The sequence below is a fragment of the Chiloscyllium punctatum genome, chromosome 2 (assembly GCF_047496795.1).
Source record: "Chiloscyllium punctatum isolate Juve2018m chromosome 2, sChiPun1.3, whole genome shotgun sequence".
NCBI classification, from domain to species: Eukaryota; Metazoa; Chordata; class Chondrichthyes; order Orectolobiformes; family Hemiscylliidae; genus Chiloscyllium; species Chiloscyllium punctatum.
The window spans coordinates 137,751,498-137,765,825 of record NC_092740.1 but is presented as its reverse complement, the minus strand read 5'-3'; the positions used below and the strand labels follow the sequence as shown (position 1 = coordinate 137,765,825).

At 38.6% G+C, this 14,328-nt stretch overlaps 1 protein-coding gene across 4 annotated transcripts in view; it reads left to right on the top strand.

Annotated features, from left to right (window-relative positions):
• LOC140490277 (ephrin type-A receptor 5-like) overlaps positions 1-14,328 on the top strand; it is a 329,076-nt gene that overhangs the window by 252,172 nt on the left and 62,576 nt on the right. For all 4 annotated transcript variants that reach the window (XM_072589095.1, XM_072589094.1, XM_072589093.1 and 1 more), the window contains one exon: positions 8,195-8,262. In XM_072589095.1, the coding sequence (XP_072445196.1) occupies positions 8,195-8,262 (68 nt within the window). The remainder of the gene's footprint in view (positions 1-8,194; positions 8,263-14,328) is intronic.

Genomic DNA, 14,328 nt, shown 5'->3' with positions numbered 1-14,328 from the left:
TGGGATGTGGGTGTCGCTGGCTGACCAGTATTTATTGCCCATCCCTAGTTGCCCTTGCAAAGGTGGAATTGAGCTGCCTTCTTGAACGGCTGCACTACACCTGATATGGATTGATCCACAAAGCCATTAGGGAGAGAATTCCAGGATTTTGACCCAGAGACTGTGAGGGAATGGCAATATATTTCCAGGTCAGTATAGTGAGTGGCTTGGAGGGGAACTTGAATATGGTGGTGTTACCATATATCTGCTGTCCTTCTAAATAGAAATGGTGGTGGGTTTGGAAGATGCTGTCTGAGGATCTTTGGTGAATTTCTATAGTGCATTTTCTAGATACTACATAATGGTGCTATTGAGCATTGGTGGTTTGGGGAATGGATGCTTGTGAATGTAGTGCCAGTCAAGTGGACTGCTTTGTCCTGGATAGTGTCAAACTTTTTGAGTGCTGTTGGGTCTGCAATAATCCAGATAAGTAGGGAGTATTCCATCACACTCCTGACTTGTGTCTTAGTTACTCACCACAGTATTCCTAGCTTCTAACATGCTTTTGTAGCCACTGTGTATATGTGGTGAGTCCAATTGAGTTTCTGGTCAATGATAACCCCCAGCATGTTGATATTGGTGGATTCAGTGATGGTGACACCATTGAATGTCAAGGTGCAGTGGTTAGATTGTTTCTTATTGGTCCACGTCTGGCATTTATGTGGTATGAATGTTACTTGCCACTTGTCAGCCCAAACCTGGATATTATCCAGGTCTTGTTGTATTTGAACATGGGCTGCTTCAGAATCTGAGGAATCGCGAATGGTGCTGAACATTGTAGAGCTTGTTCTGGTCTGCTTAATCTCTCTTGGCACACTAGATTCCAAGTCGAAGACCTATCTCTGCAACCATGTCTAGGAGTAATGGATATTGCAGAAGCCTTGAATCCAACAAAAGAAAGTTTTGTACCTGTTACATTACACACTGCAGAGCTTTGCAATTTGTAACAATCATGGAAAGCGCAAGAAAATATGTAGAATTACAGTAACAACCAGTAAAAAAAATCAACTATCAATTAGCCTGGTTCATTATCCTTTCAGACAATGCTATTAGATGGTTTCTTTGCTGTAGAACTTTACTCGAATTAAGACTTAAGAAACGATGTTGGTTAGAATATGAGAATCCTCAGTCTCTATTTCCAGTGGAATCCACTACTTACCTGAAGTAAAATTCTTATGTTTCAATCGGTCTTGCACTGCTAGTGAACATTAGTTTGCAGCTTACTGTCAGCTCTGTAGGGATGGCTGGTTGTCCCTAAACTCACTCCATTATCTATTCACGCTCTCCTTACTTAAGCATCAATCCTATCACCCCTAGACCCCCTTACACTCACCCATCCAGACCTAATTTCCCTTCCCTATTCCATGTTCTGCCTTTAATCCCCCATCAAAGTCCCAACCTCCTGACACTTAGTCCTTTTCTTTCCCATTTCTGACCACCAATTTCCCTCAGAAAACCAGCCAATTAAGTGCACGTTACAATTCCCATGGTATTTTTTGGTGAAAAATAGGGGAGTTTGCTTTGCTGCCCTATTCAATAAAGTTGCATTAGTTAAAAAAGACCATAGGGCTGCTACTCATTAGCGACCAACTGGTGGTGAGTTTAGCCTAAGGGCCACCATGCCTCACATAAGGGGCCAGGTCGAGAAGATAGAACGTTCATGGTGACCTCTGCTGGTGTACAAATTGGTTTGTGTTGTTGATCTCATCCTGCATGGCAAACCAGCTGTCCAGCTACTTGAACTAAGTGAACACTCCGCCCTCCTCACCCCAATCCCCACTGCAATTCAATATTTATCTTTCAAACAGCAAGACTAAAAATGGTTCTTTGGTAATTCATCACATTGCTGTTCATGGGACCAAGTCATATACAAATTGGCTGTTGTGTTTCCCACACTATACCAGCAGATACTATTTAAAAGCACCTAGCTGTCAATGAATCACTTCGGGGGCTTCTCAGGAAAGATACTACATAAAAACAGATCTTTCTCTTTTATAGCTACATTAGACATCTTAAGATGTTTATATATTAACAAATATAGGAACCTAAATCAGCTTGTCAACCTCATACACATGTGTTTTGAGGACATCCATGTTAGCACAGTCTACAGTGAGTACTAATTAAATTATTGAACTTGATACAAATTTCACATTCTGTATTGTTTATATGTTTTTATGCATTCAGTTTATGCATTTTGCCTATTCTTAAGCCAGGACATTTGTGAGAATCAATATTTGTCAGATGTTTTACAACAGCTCACATACATTCTAATCTATTCACCCTGGTAAATGTAATTGACTTAATCTTTAACGTCATGAATAATCATTTCTTACCATGTTATATTAGATTGTTTGATAATAAGTTAACCAGATTTTCATGTTCAGCTATCAAACATTGTAGGCTGTGCCGTTTTATCCCTTATCTTATATATGATAGAAGATTACTGATGCACTAATTGATTACCAAAATGTAACACATTTTTAATTAGTAAAATTTCAATTTTTAAATGTCCATTATTCTCAACAGTAATTAAGTTCTCATGTTACTTCTTCATGAGTTGAACAAATCCATTAATACACTGAGTGAATGTGAAACTCTGTGGGCAACTTGAATGTTCATCAACCTGGTCATAGTGAGCAGATCACTTAATTCATTGTAGACATAAAAACTTTACAAGTGAAAACTTAATTTCAATATGGAGCCACAATAAATATCTGTAACTGTGTTGATTTTAGGGAAACTGAACAAAATAGACTGCATAAACTGGGCCTGTATTCTTTTGAATTTTGAAGAATTAGGGTGATCGCATTAAAATGTACAAAATACCTTCAGGAATAGACAGAATAAATGCTGGAATGATCTTTCCTCTGGTTGGAGAATCTCAAGCCATGCAGCACAATCTAAAAATAAGGGGGATGCCATTTAGGACTGATTTGAGGAGGAATTCTTTATTCTCATACAGCAGTGAATCTTGGAAATTCACTGCCCCAGTGAGCTTTGGAAGCTCAGACTTTGAGAATATTTAAAGTTGAGGTTGGTAAATTGCCAAACCTACCCTCCACCACCCCATCCCTATGACCCTGCATGTTCCTTTTTACCATGACCAGTCCACCTAACCTACACATCTTTGGACTGTGAGAGGAAACCAGGACAACTGGAGGAAGACATGGGGAGAATGTGCAAACTCCATAAAGATAGTCACCCTAGGCTGGAATTGAATCCAGGTTCCTGGCACTGTGAGGCAGCAGTGCTAGCCACTGAGCCACTGTGCCGATGATCAATCATCAAGGATCAAAGCGAGCTTGGGTAAAAGGTATTGAAGTGTTTGATCAATCATTGTGAAATAGCAGAGTAGTATTGATTGGCTGAATGGTCTAGTTCTGTTCTCATGTTCCTAAAACAATTGGAAAAACTATTTAAAAATATAACTCACGAATAAAATGGTACCGTTAATTTTTATTTCTTTACAGATCTGGAAGCTTAAGGTGGATGATTTGTCAGTAGTTTTAGTGAATCATATAATCCCTACAGTGCACAAAAAGGCCATTTGGCCCATCAAGCCTGTACTGATCTTTCAAAGAGCACCTAGCCAGATCCAGCCCCCTACCCTATCCCATAACCCTGCATTGCCATACTTAATTCTGGGCTGTGAACCAGAAAACACTTAGAGGAAACCCACAGACATAGGGAGAATGTGCAAATTCCACACAGACTTTCACCCAAATCTGAATCGAAACCTGATCCCTAGTGCTATGAAGCAGCAGTGCTAACCACTGAGCCCCCCTTACACTTGCAAATTTGAAATCTTTGCAATGGACAGTGCCCAGAAACACAAAGAGAGCTACTGATTAACCAAGATGGAATTTTGTTTCTACAGGATCGGGATGTATCTCATTAGGTGAGATAAGAGCAGGTGACTTAAAAGCATTGCCAAAGAGATAGATTGTTAGAACTTTCTAAAGATGGGAAAGTAAGATAAACAGGTGAAGAGGTTTAGAGATGGCATTTCAGGGCTTAGGGTTGAGGCAGCTGAAGGCACAGTCAGATGGTGAAGTAATTAAAATCAAGAATGTTCAAAAGAATTAGACGACGGCAGATATTTGAGTGCTGTACAGCAGAAGGAGATTACTGAGAAAGAGAAGGGTCAAGAATGGAAGAATTTTCAAACATCGATGAGAATTTTAAAATCATAGTGTTGTTTAACCAGGATAGAAGTAGGCCAGCATGCAGAATGATGCGAAGTGAACAGCTTTTGGTACATATTAAGGTAAAAGCAACAGACTTTTGAAAGACTTTAAATCTTTCAAGTTAAAATTGAGAGGCTGTTCAAGAATGCATTAGAGTAGTCAACTTTGGAAGTAACAAAGGCATAAATGTGTAATAGATCAGACATAGTCAAGTTATATTCTCACAAAGAATAAAAGGTGGTTTAATCAAATCTAGAGCTCCCTGGATAGCAAACAAGATGTTAATTAAGATGAAGAAGAAAATCTATGCTTATTACGGATGTTAGAGTAATGGAAAACCAGGTTAATTCTCGGATGTTCCGAGGGGAAGTAAAGTCACAAAGGAAAAAGAGACAGTATGAAGAGAGATTGGTAGCTGACTTAAAGTGGAATCTCAAAGTCTCTAGCAAACATAATAATAGTGAATAGCCAACTCATAGATCATTTCAGAGAACATCTTTAGGACACCCACACTAACCAACCCCACTTCAAGTCCCCTCCCCCCGCCAACTCCACCAGGGAACGCAGGTCCTGAGTCTCCTCTGTCGCCAAACCCTAACCACCCAATGCCTGGAGGAAGAACACCTCATCTTTTGCCTTGGGACCCTGCAACTACACGGGATCAATGTGGATTTCACCAGTTTCCTCATTTCTCCTCCCCCCACCTTATCCCAGTCCCAAGCCTCCAACCCAGCACCGCCTGCTTGACCTGACCATCGTCTTTTCCTACTACCTTCTCTCCCACCTATTACATTCTCAGCTACCTTCCACCACCCAGCTCCACTACCTCCCATTTATCTCTCAGACGCCCATGGCCCACAAGCCTCTTTCCTGATGAAGGGCTCTTGCCTGAAATGTCAATTCTCTTGCTCCTCGGATGCTGCCTGACCTGCTGTACTTTTCCAGCATTTGCAGTCCTCACTTTCTCCTCCTCCATAATAGTGAATGCATGATAAAAGGAGGTATAGGGCAGATTATGGACCAAAAAATAGATTTAAGTAGAAGGAAGAAGAAATTGCTGAGGTATTAAATGATTACTTTGGAGCTGACTTTTTGCACCTGTATGATGAACAGCTGGAGCTAGATGATCAGTAACACACCCAAAACCTCTGCCTTTATTGAGGAAAAAGGTGCTAACCAGAGTGAAAGAGTAGGCAATTAATACTCAGGAAGAGTTTTAATAAATAATAAGCAGTTACTGAATAGACTGTTTCTACTTAAAGTTGATAAAAGCACCAGGATTGGATGAGAATCTGGGGTACTGAGGAAAGTGAAAGTGAGAGTGCAAATTGTTGAGGCACTGGCCATACATTTCTAGGGCTTCCTCAACTCGGTGTTGGTGCTAGGGGTCTGGAGAATTTACATTCCTGTTCAAAACGTGGTGTGAAGATAAGCCAAGCAACTACAGGCTAATTAGTTTACCATCGGCGGTTGGGAAGCTTGTCAAAACAATTGAGGACAAAATTAATAACTGCATGGACATTAATTTTAATTCATTGAAGAAAGCCAGCGTTTAACTGCGAAGAGACAAATTTGTGTTGAAATGGTAACAGAGGTTTAAGGATAATGCTGTTGATGTGATGGTCATGAACTTTCAAAAGGCATTTGATACGGTACTACACAACAGACTTGTTATGAAAGTTATCACTTATGGAATAAAAGGAACCGTGGCAACATTTATTATATTATTTCAGTGACAGGAAAGAGGCATAGAGTCATAGAGATGTACAGGCAGTAATGTTTAACAAATGATTTTCATGCTGGAGAATAGATTGTTCCACAGGCATCAATATTGGGATCATCTCTTCCTGATATATAATAAAGACTTAGTACTTTGCTTACTAACCCTAACCCTAGCCCTTACCCTATAGCAGGATTCAAATTCATAACGTACAACTTGGAAGCATTGTGAACTGTGAGGAGGATAGTATAGAATTTCAAAAGAACAAAGGCAATTTGGAGGAATGCGAGGATAAGTAGCACATGAAGTTCAATGTCAAAGGGTCAAATGAGTCATTTTGTTAGAATGAATATGGAGACACAATGGAAAATAAAGATTGCAGTTCTAAAGGGGGTGCAGAAGCAGAGGAGCCTGGACACCTAAATGCATTAGTCATCAAAGTTGGTAGGACAGGTTGAGAATGCAATTAGTAAAGGATACTACTGCATGTAAGGCATTATTAATGGGACTATATAATACACGAGCAAAGGAGGTTATATTGGAATTGTACAAGACGGTTGATCAATAGCTGGAGCACTGCATCCAGTTCTGGATGCTGCACTTTAGGGAAGATATCAAATGTTGGAAAGATTGCAGAAGTGGTTTATGAGAATGTTTCCAAGTATGAGCAATTTCAGTGATGAATACAGATTGGAGAAGTTGAGATAGTTTTCCTCTGAGAAGGCTAAAAGGAGATTTGATAGAGTTATTTAAAACCACGAAAAGTTTGGACAGGCTAGATTCTTCCCACTCATAAAATCAAGAACAAGGGGGCTTGGTTTTAAAGTATTTTCACATCACAAATTAAAGTTCATGAAAGTATTGGTTAAAAACATAGCGGAGGCAAGTTTAATTCAAGCATTCAAAATGGAATTAGACTGTTGTCTGAAAAGGAAGAATTTCTAGGAGATAGAGAGAAGGGAGTAGAACGGCACCGGATAAATTGCTCATTTGGACAGCTGGTGCCGACATAATGGTCTGAATAGCTCACTTTGTGCTGTAACAACTGTGAGATTCTATTAACATGAGAATTTGACTCAAGCAATTACATTTTCTCAGTTAAAAATGAATAATTTGTGCTTCGCTGTTCAAACAGTAAAATGCATATTTTTTATCACATTTAAGCAATTTTATTTTTAACATGTCATGTTACATTTTTAGAGTTTTTAATGGGCAAAAGATGGAGGAAAGAGGAACTGACCTATGGTTGTCATAGAGTGGTGGTAACAAAATCCCTTCTCTCTCTTTCTTCCTCCAGTCATTAATAGTAGAGCTAATAGAACAGGTATTAATGATGCTCAATGAACTAATTTAACCATATTAATCTGCTGCCTTCAAATGTCATGCCTAATACACCAGGTAATATGCAATTACCACTTAATGCTACAAATGAAATGGAATATTTCAGCACAGTAATTTATCCAGTTAGAGTGGAAGTGAAAGGTACAGGTGATAATATATTACACACCTTTATCAATAAACATATATTTCCAATGGATTTACTTCTCCAGTCTGCCTCTACTGTACTTAGCTAATAGCTTTATTAAAGCAATGGATATAAATTGGGAATGAAGTTTAGGGGAGGTAGTTTTCAACATAATAAACCAATTTATGAAAGCTGGCTAGTTTCAGACTTACTTAGATCTTTGTAACTTTTTTTAAAATAATGCCGATGTCATACATCTTGTATACATCCAAGGCTGTTCTCCATGTGGTGATCTTGTTTTCCTTATGTCCTGTGTAAAATTCAATGGGTAATAAAACTATTCTTTGAAGCCTTCAGAGAAAAGATCCTGAAAAGATTGATGTGAAATAGGAGAAAACCTCAGCACTTGACCTTCAAATGAAACGTTCTTGCCATGTTCTGTGAATGAAGACTAAACAGAGACCCTATGGCATTCCATCTCAGCTGTGGTTTTATATTGCACATTATTGCAAAGATCTTGTTGTGTGTGCTTAGTGACATTAATTTTACTGCTGGGGATATTTTTCAAATACAGTCTAATCTCTTATACAGCTGTAGCTTTTTCTATCAAAGGATCTCCAGAGACAGGTCTCTGCCAAGCATGACTTTGCTGCTGAAAGCCAGAATAACAGAACAGAGGAGGCCTCACTGACAAATGCCATCCATAACTGGTTTCTGTCTAGCTTACAACTTGAATTGGGAAACACATGATTAATGGATGTTTTCTTATTTGCTTTAACCTAGGCGATGTGGATACAGTAAAGCTAAACAAGATCCAGACGAGGACAAGATGCATTTTCACAATGGTCACAGTAAGTCAGATAAAATAATTTATACTGTGGGTTTCAGGAATTTGGGGGGAAAGTAATCTGCAAAGGTTCAGTTGGAGTTCACTGTTGAGCATTTGGCTTCAAATAAAAGAAAATGGAATGTTCTATTCTTGCTGTGTATCCGTTGACGTTTACAAGGTTATGTTACAGCTTGCAGACAGAATGCCTTACAATAATCAGTTTCTTAGAATAATCCTTCTACGGTATTGCGCAGAAATCCTCATAGCTAGCAAACAGGAGCAGTAATGGTAATAAAGTATACTTTATTCATGCTATACTCATGTTACCAAAGTCTATTATTCCAACTCAAAAGACGTAAGCTTAAATCCTCTGCAAGATAACTCAAGCCTCGTGCAGAGCTGATGTTGAAATATTTATAGGCCATCCAGAGTTTTCAGTTTAAAGGTTCCAACTATTTGCCACTGTTCCAAAAAATTAAGGATTAGGTCTAGTTTTACTTTAGAGTTTCTTCACTGAGTCTCAACTTCTTGTTGGTAAAGGTAGATCACAACTGGATGAAAAGTGAATACTGGTGATTGTGGGTCCCATCTGTTGGTCCAATCTGGAATTAACAGATAAAATTGTAGCCTAGCCCAGTGGGCAGACAGGGCTTTAAAAACCTGAAAGCTGAATCTAATTTCATTGTCTTGGGCACAGAAGCTAGATTGAGAATTCAGTGTAATAGTGGTAGAGTGCGATGTTAATGCTGTCTTTTGAATGCATTGTAAAGGGCCTGTCTGCCCTTTCTAGTGGACCTAATTACGAAGGCAATTCTCATGACTAGCATGTAGTTCTTTTGATTCCCCTGACCAACATTTATCCATCAACCAACATCTCTAGAATAATTTATCAGGTCATTTTTCTTAAAGCTGCGTTTGAGTCTTTGATGCATGTAAACTGACTGTGAAAATTTTCCATATTACAGTAGTGATGCATTTCACTGTGCAATAACGGAGACGTCTAGAAGTTATGGAAGCATGATATAAATGCAAGCTGTTCTGTCCATCCTTATAAATCACTATCATCATAGTTTTGTTCAAATCTTTTCATCTTTTTTCCTGCATCTATAAACACAAAGATATTAAAGGATTGCATGTAAAAGAATATTGTAAATAAATGAAGGAGAGGAAATTCTGAACTGGCAATGTCAAGCTATTTGGTACTTCTCATATGGTGCAAGCTGAAAGTTGACCTGATTCACATGTATTGAACAGTTAAAGCTTACATTGTAAGTTCAGCATCCTTTACTTACACCTTGCAGAACCTGAACCTTTACTCATCCTTCCAGTTTTCAATCATTAAGTGAACTGGATGATCACCCTAAATATATGTTGCTCAATTAAATATGAAATGCATGATCTTCAAAGGTGTGCCAGCATCATTTGCTTTTCGATGATAATTAGTGCAATTGTGTTGGTCTTTGTATTATTATACTTGCCTTGAATTTTTAAATATTTAACTTAGTTTTCTGTATCTGATTTCATTCCTTACTTTACCCAAGATGTGTTTTGCCAGCTACTCTTACTTCCTAAGTTTTCATGACATTTTCATGTTTCTCTCTCAAAGTATGTGTCATTGAAGTCTGAACATTAAGTCCTCCCCTGAGAACAGGACAAACTTTGCAATGTATTTCATCTGGGCCTTGAATATAACAATGAAAAAGATGTTGCTCATTTTTAGTCCTTAAGCACCAAGGATGACTTCATTCAACGCTATATACTTTTTTGTCACCTATTTGCATCTGTTCATCAATTGAATGAACTAGATTATAATGAGATAAAAATAATTAAGATACAATATGTCATATATGGTGATCATGTCTACCATAACATTTGAAATGCCTATGGTAGAATTATTGCTGTCAATCCTACTTATTGTATTAAGCTGAATTACTGATACCAAGTGAGGAAGGAGGTCCACATGAAACTGTTGACAGAGGAGAAGCTCAGTCTTGATAAGGGGGCTTATTACATAGTATGTAATGGCGTAGTGTATTAGATCTGAGTTATACATCAGGCCTCAGGCTCTGTTTAAAAGTTAGCACATACTGATTAGCTTCGTTGAACTTAGCACTTAGAACTAGTTAACTTCTTTTAGAGACAGCTGTTTACATCCTGATGGGTAGAGTTTGCGATGTCATTTAATGCATTCAGGTACAATCTGTTTTGTCATAATTTAGCCAGAATTTTTGTCTTTGATTATGAAATTCTTTAGAAGCTGTTTTAAATAAGAATGTTTGTTTACCAAATTGGCTCACCATAGCTCATCTCCCCTCAAGTCTGTGCCTTTATAAATGGCTGGCAACATAGTTCGGTTTGAAATCTGCCCCTGGAGAAAGAAACATTCAGGTTCAGTTCGTCGCCATATTTTAATCTTGGTGGATACTTGATTCTCTGAATGGTCTTTGCAGAGGACATGCTGTGATGTTGATGCTGCTATGGAATGTTTGATACTCTTGGGCAATTAATTTATCAAATCATGTCAGAGAAGATTGCTGCGTCACTGAGGGAAGAAATCATCTTCTTTTGATGTTGGAATGAGGTAGACACATGTGATCCTTCCATTCTTGATTGGGTAACACTCTTATTTTGTCAGGTTCAATCATAGGCAGTAAAGTTGACCGTGATGTTTTACTGCTGCTTCTTCTAAACAGCTGGATTGACTGAATCAAGTCTCCAGCTAACTCGTGCTGGTTGTGGTGTCAAGGAAGTCCGATGATCAGATTTTGAAGATTTGGAAGACAATTGACTAATCCCTCCAAACCTATGAAATCAGTAGTACCTTTTTGATCTCTCAGTCATGAAGAGTTGTCATCCAACAACATAATTAATCTCAAGTCCTTTTATTTTCTCTTCCGTGACCAATGGAATCTTCTCGTTGTTCAATAAATTTATACTGATCACTGGTATTTGGCTTCTGAGCTAGTTGAGGATTTTTAATGTGCTGTAGAATTATAAGAGCAAAGCATGCTTTCGTGTTTGAAATTTAGATGTGTTGATTTTTGTGATGATATCCTTCTGTTTCACACAGTATTGGTGTCTATATTTTAAGTCGACTCTCAGCATCCCTTTGAATTTGAACAGTGCTCTGCCTTTGCTATCCAGTGCTCTGTCAGAAGGTTGTAGCTCCATTCTCTTCAATTATCAGGTGATGTCAAATAATACAGGAAAACTGGCCCGCTGTCTAATGTTTGAAAGGAGTCGAATGACCATTACGTGAATGATCTGTCATTTCTGGCTGAGATAAGTCACCTTTTGGACCAAGGAATGGTTGAGTTGCATATTCCAAAAGTGGTTTCTCACCATTTAAAGATTTGGGTGGTAAATCTTAGTAACTTCTTGAGATTGCTTCCAAAGATGCTCGCTTAAAGGTGGTTAACGTCTTTGTGCAAGGAAGCCTTATTATTCTGTGGTTCAGTTGTTATTTTTGATTTTTTACACTCATTTCACTCACTTTGAGCCTTCTTGGATGTTTATATCATCTTTGCTTTGCCTTGCCTTATTGTTACCTTTTTACACTTTGCCACCTCAGCCAAATCAAACAGATTCCCATTATTTCTGTTTTGCCTTACCTTCAGCCCAGACAGCTTCTCATATCAACAGTGATCAGTCAAGAGATGGACATATTACTGTATGGCACCATGCCACATCAGTATCACACTTGCATCACCTGCCAGCTATATGTCAAATGCCATGTTTTAAAGTTGAGGGCAAGTTATTCTCAGTGAATTCAAGGGAGACAGTCATCACACTTGGGATCCTGAGACAATAAATTGAGAGAACTTCCAATATCTATCCAGGCATAGCCATGGTCAGTCAGCCACTCGGGTAGTCAGGGTCAACATCCTCGTCGGGGGTGAGAAACCAAATGTCAAACTTCCCACCAGTGGCTTGGCCCTATTGTTTGCCATTTCCTCCAGGAATAAGACAAAGAGGTGGATGGACTGACATGATAGTAGCTGGCAAAATCATTAGCATTGCTCTAGATTGTTGAAAGGTGGTGAGGTGTCCTGACTGACAAGGTACAAGGAACAGAGGCCATGCAGGGTTAGTATTCTGGGGGGATGGAATGGATAGGTTAGTAGGTGCTGCTTGCATTATGAGAATGATAGGGCATGAGCCTTGGAGGGAGGTTGCTGCAGTAGCAGAGATGGAGTAAGTATGAGATAGCAGAGAGAAGGGCAACACGGTGGCTCAGTGGTTAGCACTGCTGCCTCACTGCATCAGGGACTTGGGTTCGATTCCAGCTTTGGGCGACTGTCTGTGTGAAGTCTGCACATTCTCCTTGTCTGTGTGGGTTTCCTCCAGGTGTTCTGTTTCCTCCCACAATCCAAAGAAGTGCAGGTTAGGTGAATTGGCCATGCTAAATTGCCCATAGTGTTCAGGGATGTGTAGTTAGATGCATTAGTCAGGAGAAATGTAGAGTAATAGGGTAGGGGATACTCTTTGGAGAGTCGGTGCAGACTTGTTGGGTCAAATGGCCTGTTTCCACACTGTAGGGATTCTATGATTCTATGAAGCCTGTGGCATCCCAGTGGAACAGAGAAAGTCTTCTTCCTGCACTGCTGGGCAGTTTTCTAGAAAATTGATATAACTCTGTCAAAGATGGCTACATTAGACCAGGCTGGCTAACTTCATCTATTAGGACCTCCAGATCCCTCTCTGCAAAGAGGCCACCAATTTCTCTCATCTACTGTATCAGGTTAAATGTCACAAACATGCAGGGCAGCTCCAGACAACCAGTGCTTGACAAGGTGCCAACACCAACAGTCCTGGCAATGGTGAATACCTCTGACTATGACAAGTGGGAGAATCAGGTAGCATGAGTGGATCACCAAAGGGACATGGAACACAGTTATAATGAGGGATATTTGGGATAACAGGATAAGAAACTTACTAGGCATCATGCAGAGAAACCTCCATGAAATTCAATGAAAACGATACTTAGTTGATTTCTGGTAAGTTTCATCCCATTTTTCCTTGAATGTATTTTTTAAAAATCCACATCTGGATAAGGTACTTCTAACACCAAAAGATTTATGATTTTTTGTGTTGATTTATCATATGATGCTTTGGTGTTTATGTACATTAGAAAGCCAACAGTATCTGTTGATCTTGAGCCGGTTTGACATAATATTCCCATCACTATCTTGTGATGTTTTTGGATTTCAGCTTCCACCACCATCTGAATGAGTCTTTCCAGTGTGTGATCCTCTTTTGATTTATAGATTTATTTTAGATATGTTATGGAAATTCTCACAACAAGTCTGTCTTGAATCAGTTCTAGTTATAAATCACCATTATCACTAAATTCCGACTATGGGATAAAGATCATTAATAAAGTTGTAAACACCTTCTGCGAGAAGCTGTATTATTCGGTTGAATGTTGTTCTTTCCATTATGTGATCGATCCTTTTGTAATTGTCAAATGTTCTGACAGTATTATTAAAGGCACCTATTTATTCTCTTATATTCTTTTATTTTAAACCTTGATCTATTCTGCACCTGCATGATTTAAAAAAAACCCTAGCTCCTCTTTGAGCTCTCTAAGAAGTCCTGAAGCAATTCTGGATCTGATGAATTGTTCCTACCACACAATCGAGTTTACTTCCCTGTCTGAACTATCAGTAATCTTAAACCTTCTTGCAAGTGTCATATCATTCTCCATTGTACTTAACTGCTGTTATTTCTTTTATTTAAATGATTTACTTAAAAGCTGAAGATTTTTTAAATTGCCAGATGTGGCTGGTTTTGCTGTTTCATGTTTTAAGTTACATAATGACTTAATTGTACTAAGTGTTGAATCATTGGTTTTTTTCTAATATTGAAATTAATACTTCTAATTTCTGGATAATGATTACTTGCAAATAAAGCTCAATAATTAAGAAACTTTGCTGTATTAATGAAGATGAAAATCTTCATCTGCTAACTTTCCTTTCAGAAATTTTCATTGATAGCTATTAAAGAGTCAAAAGTCATATAGCACAGAAACAGACTCTTTCATCAAACCAATCCATGCCAATCATAATCCTGAGCTAAACTAATCTCA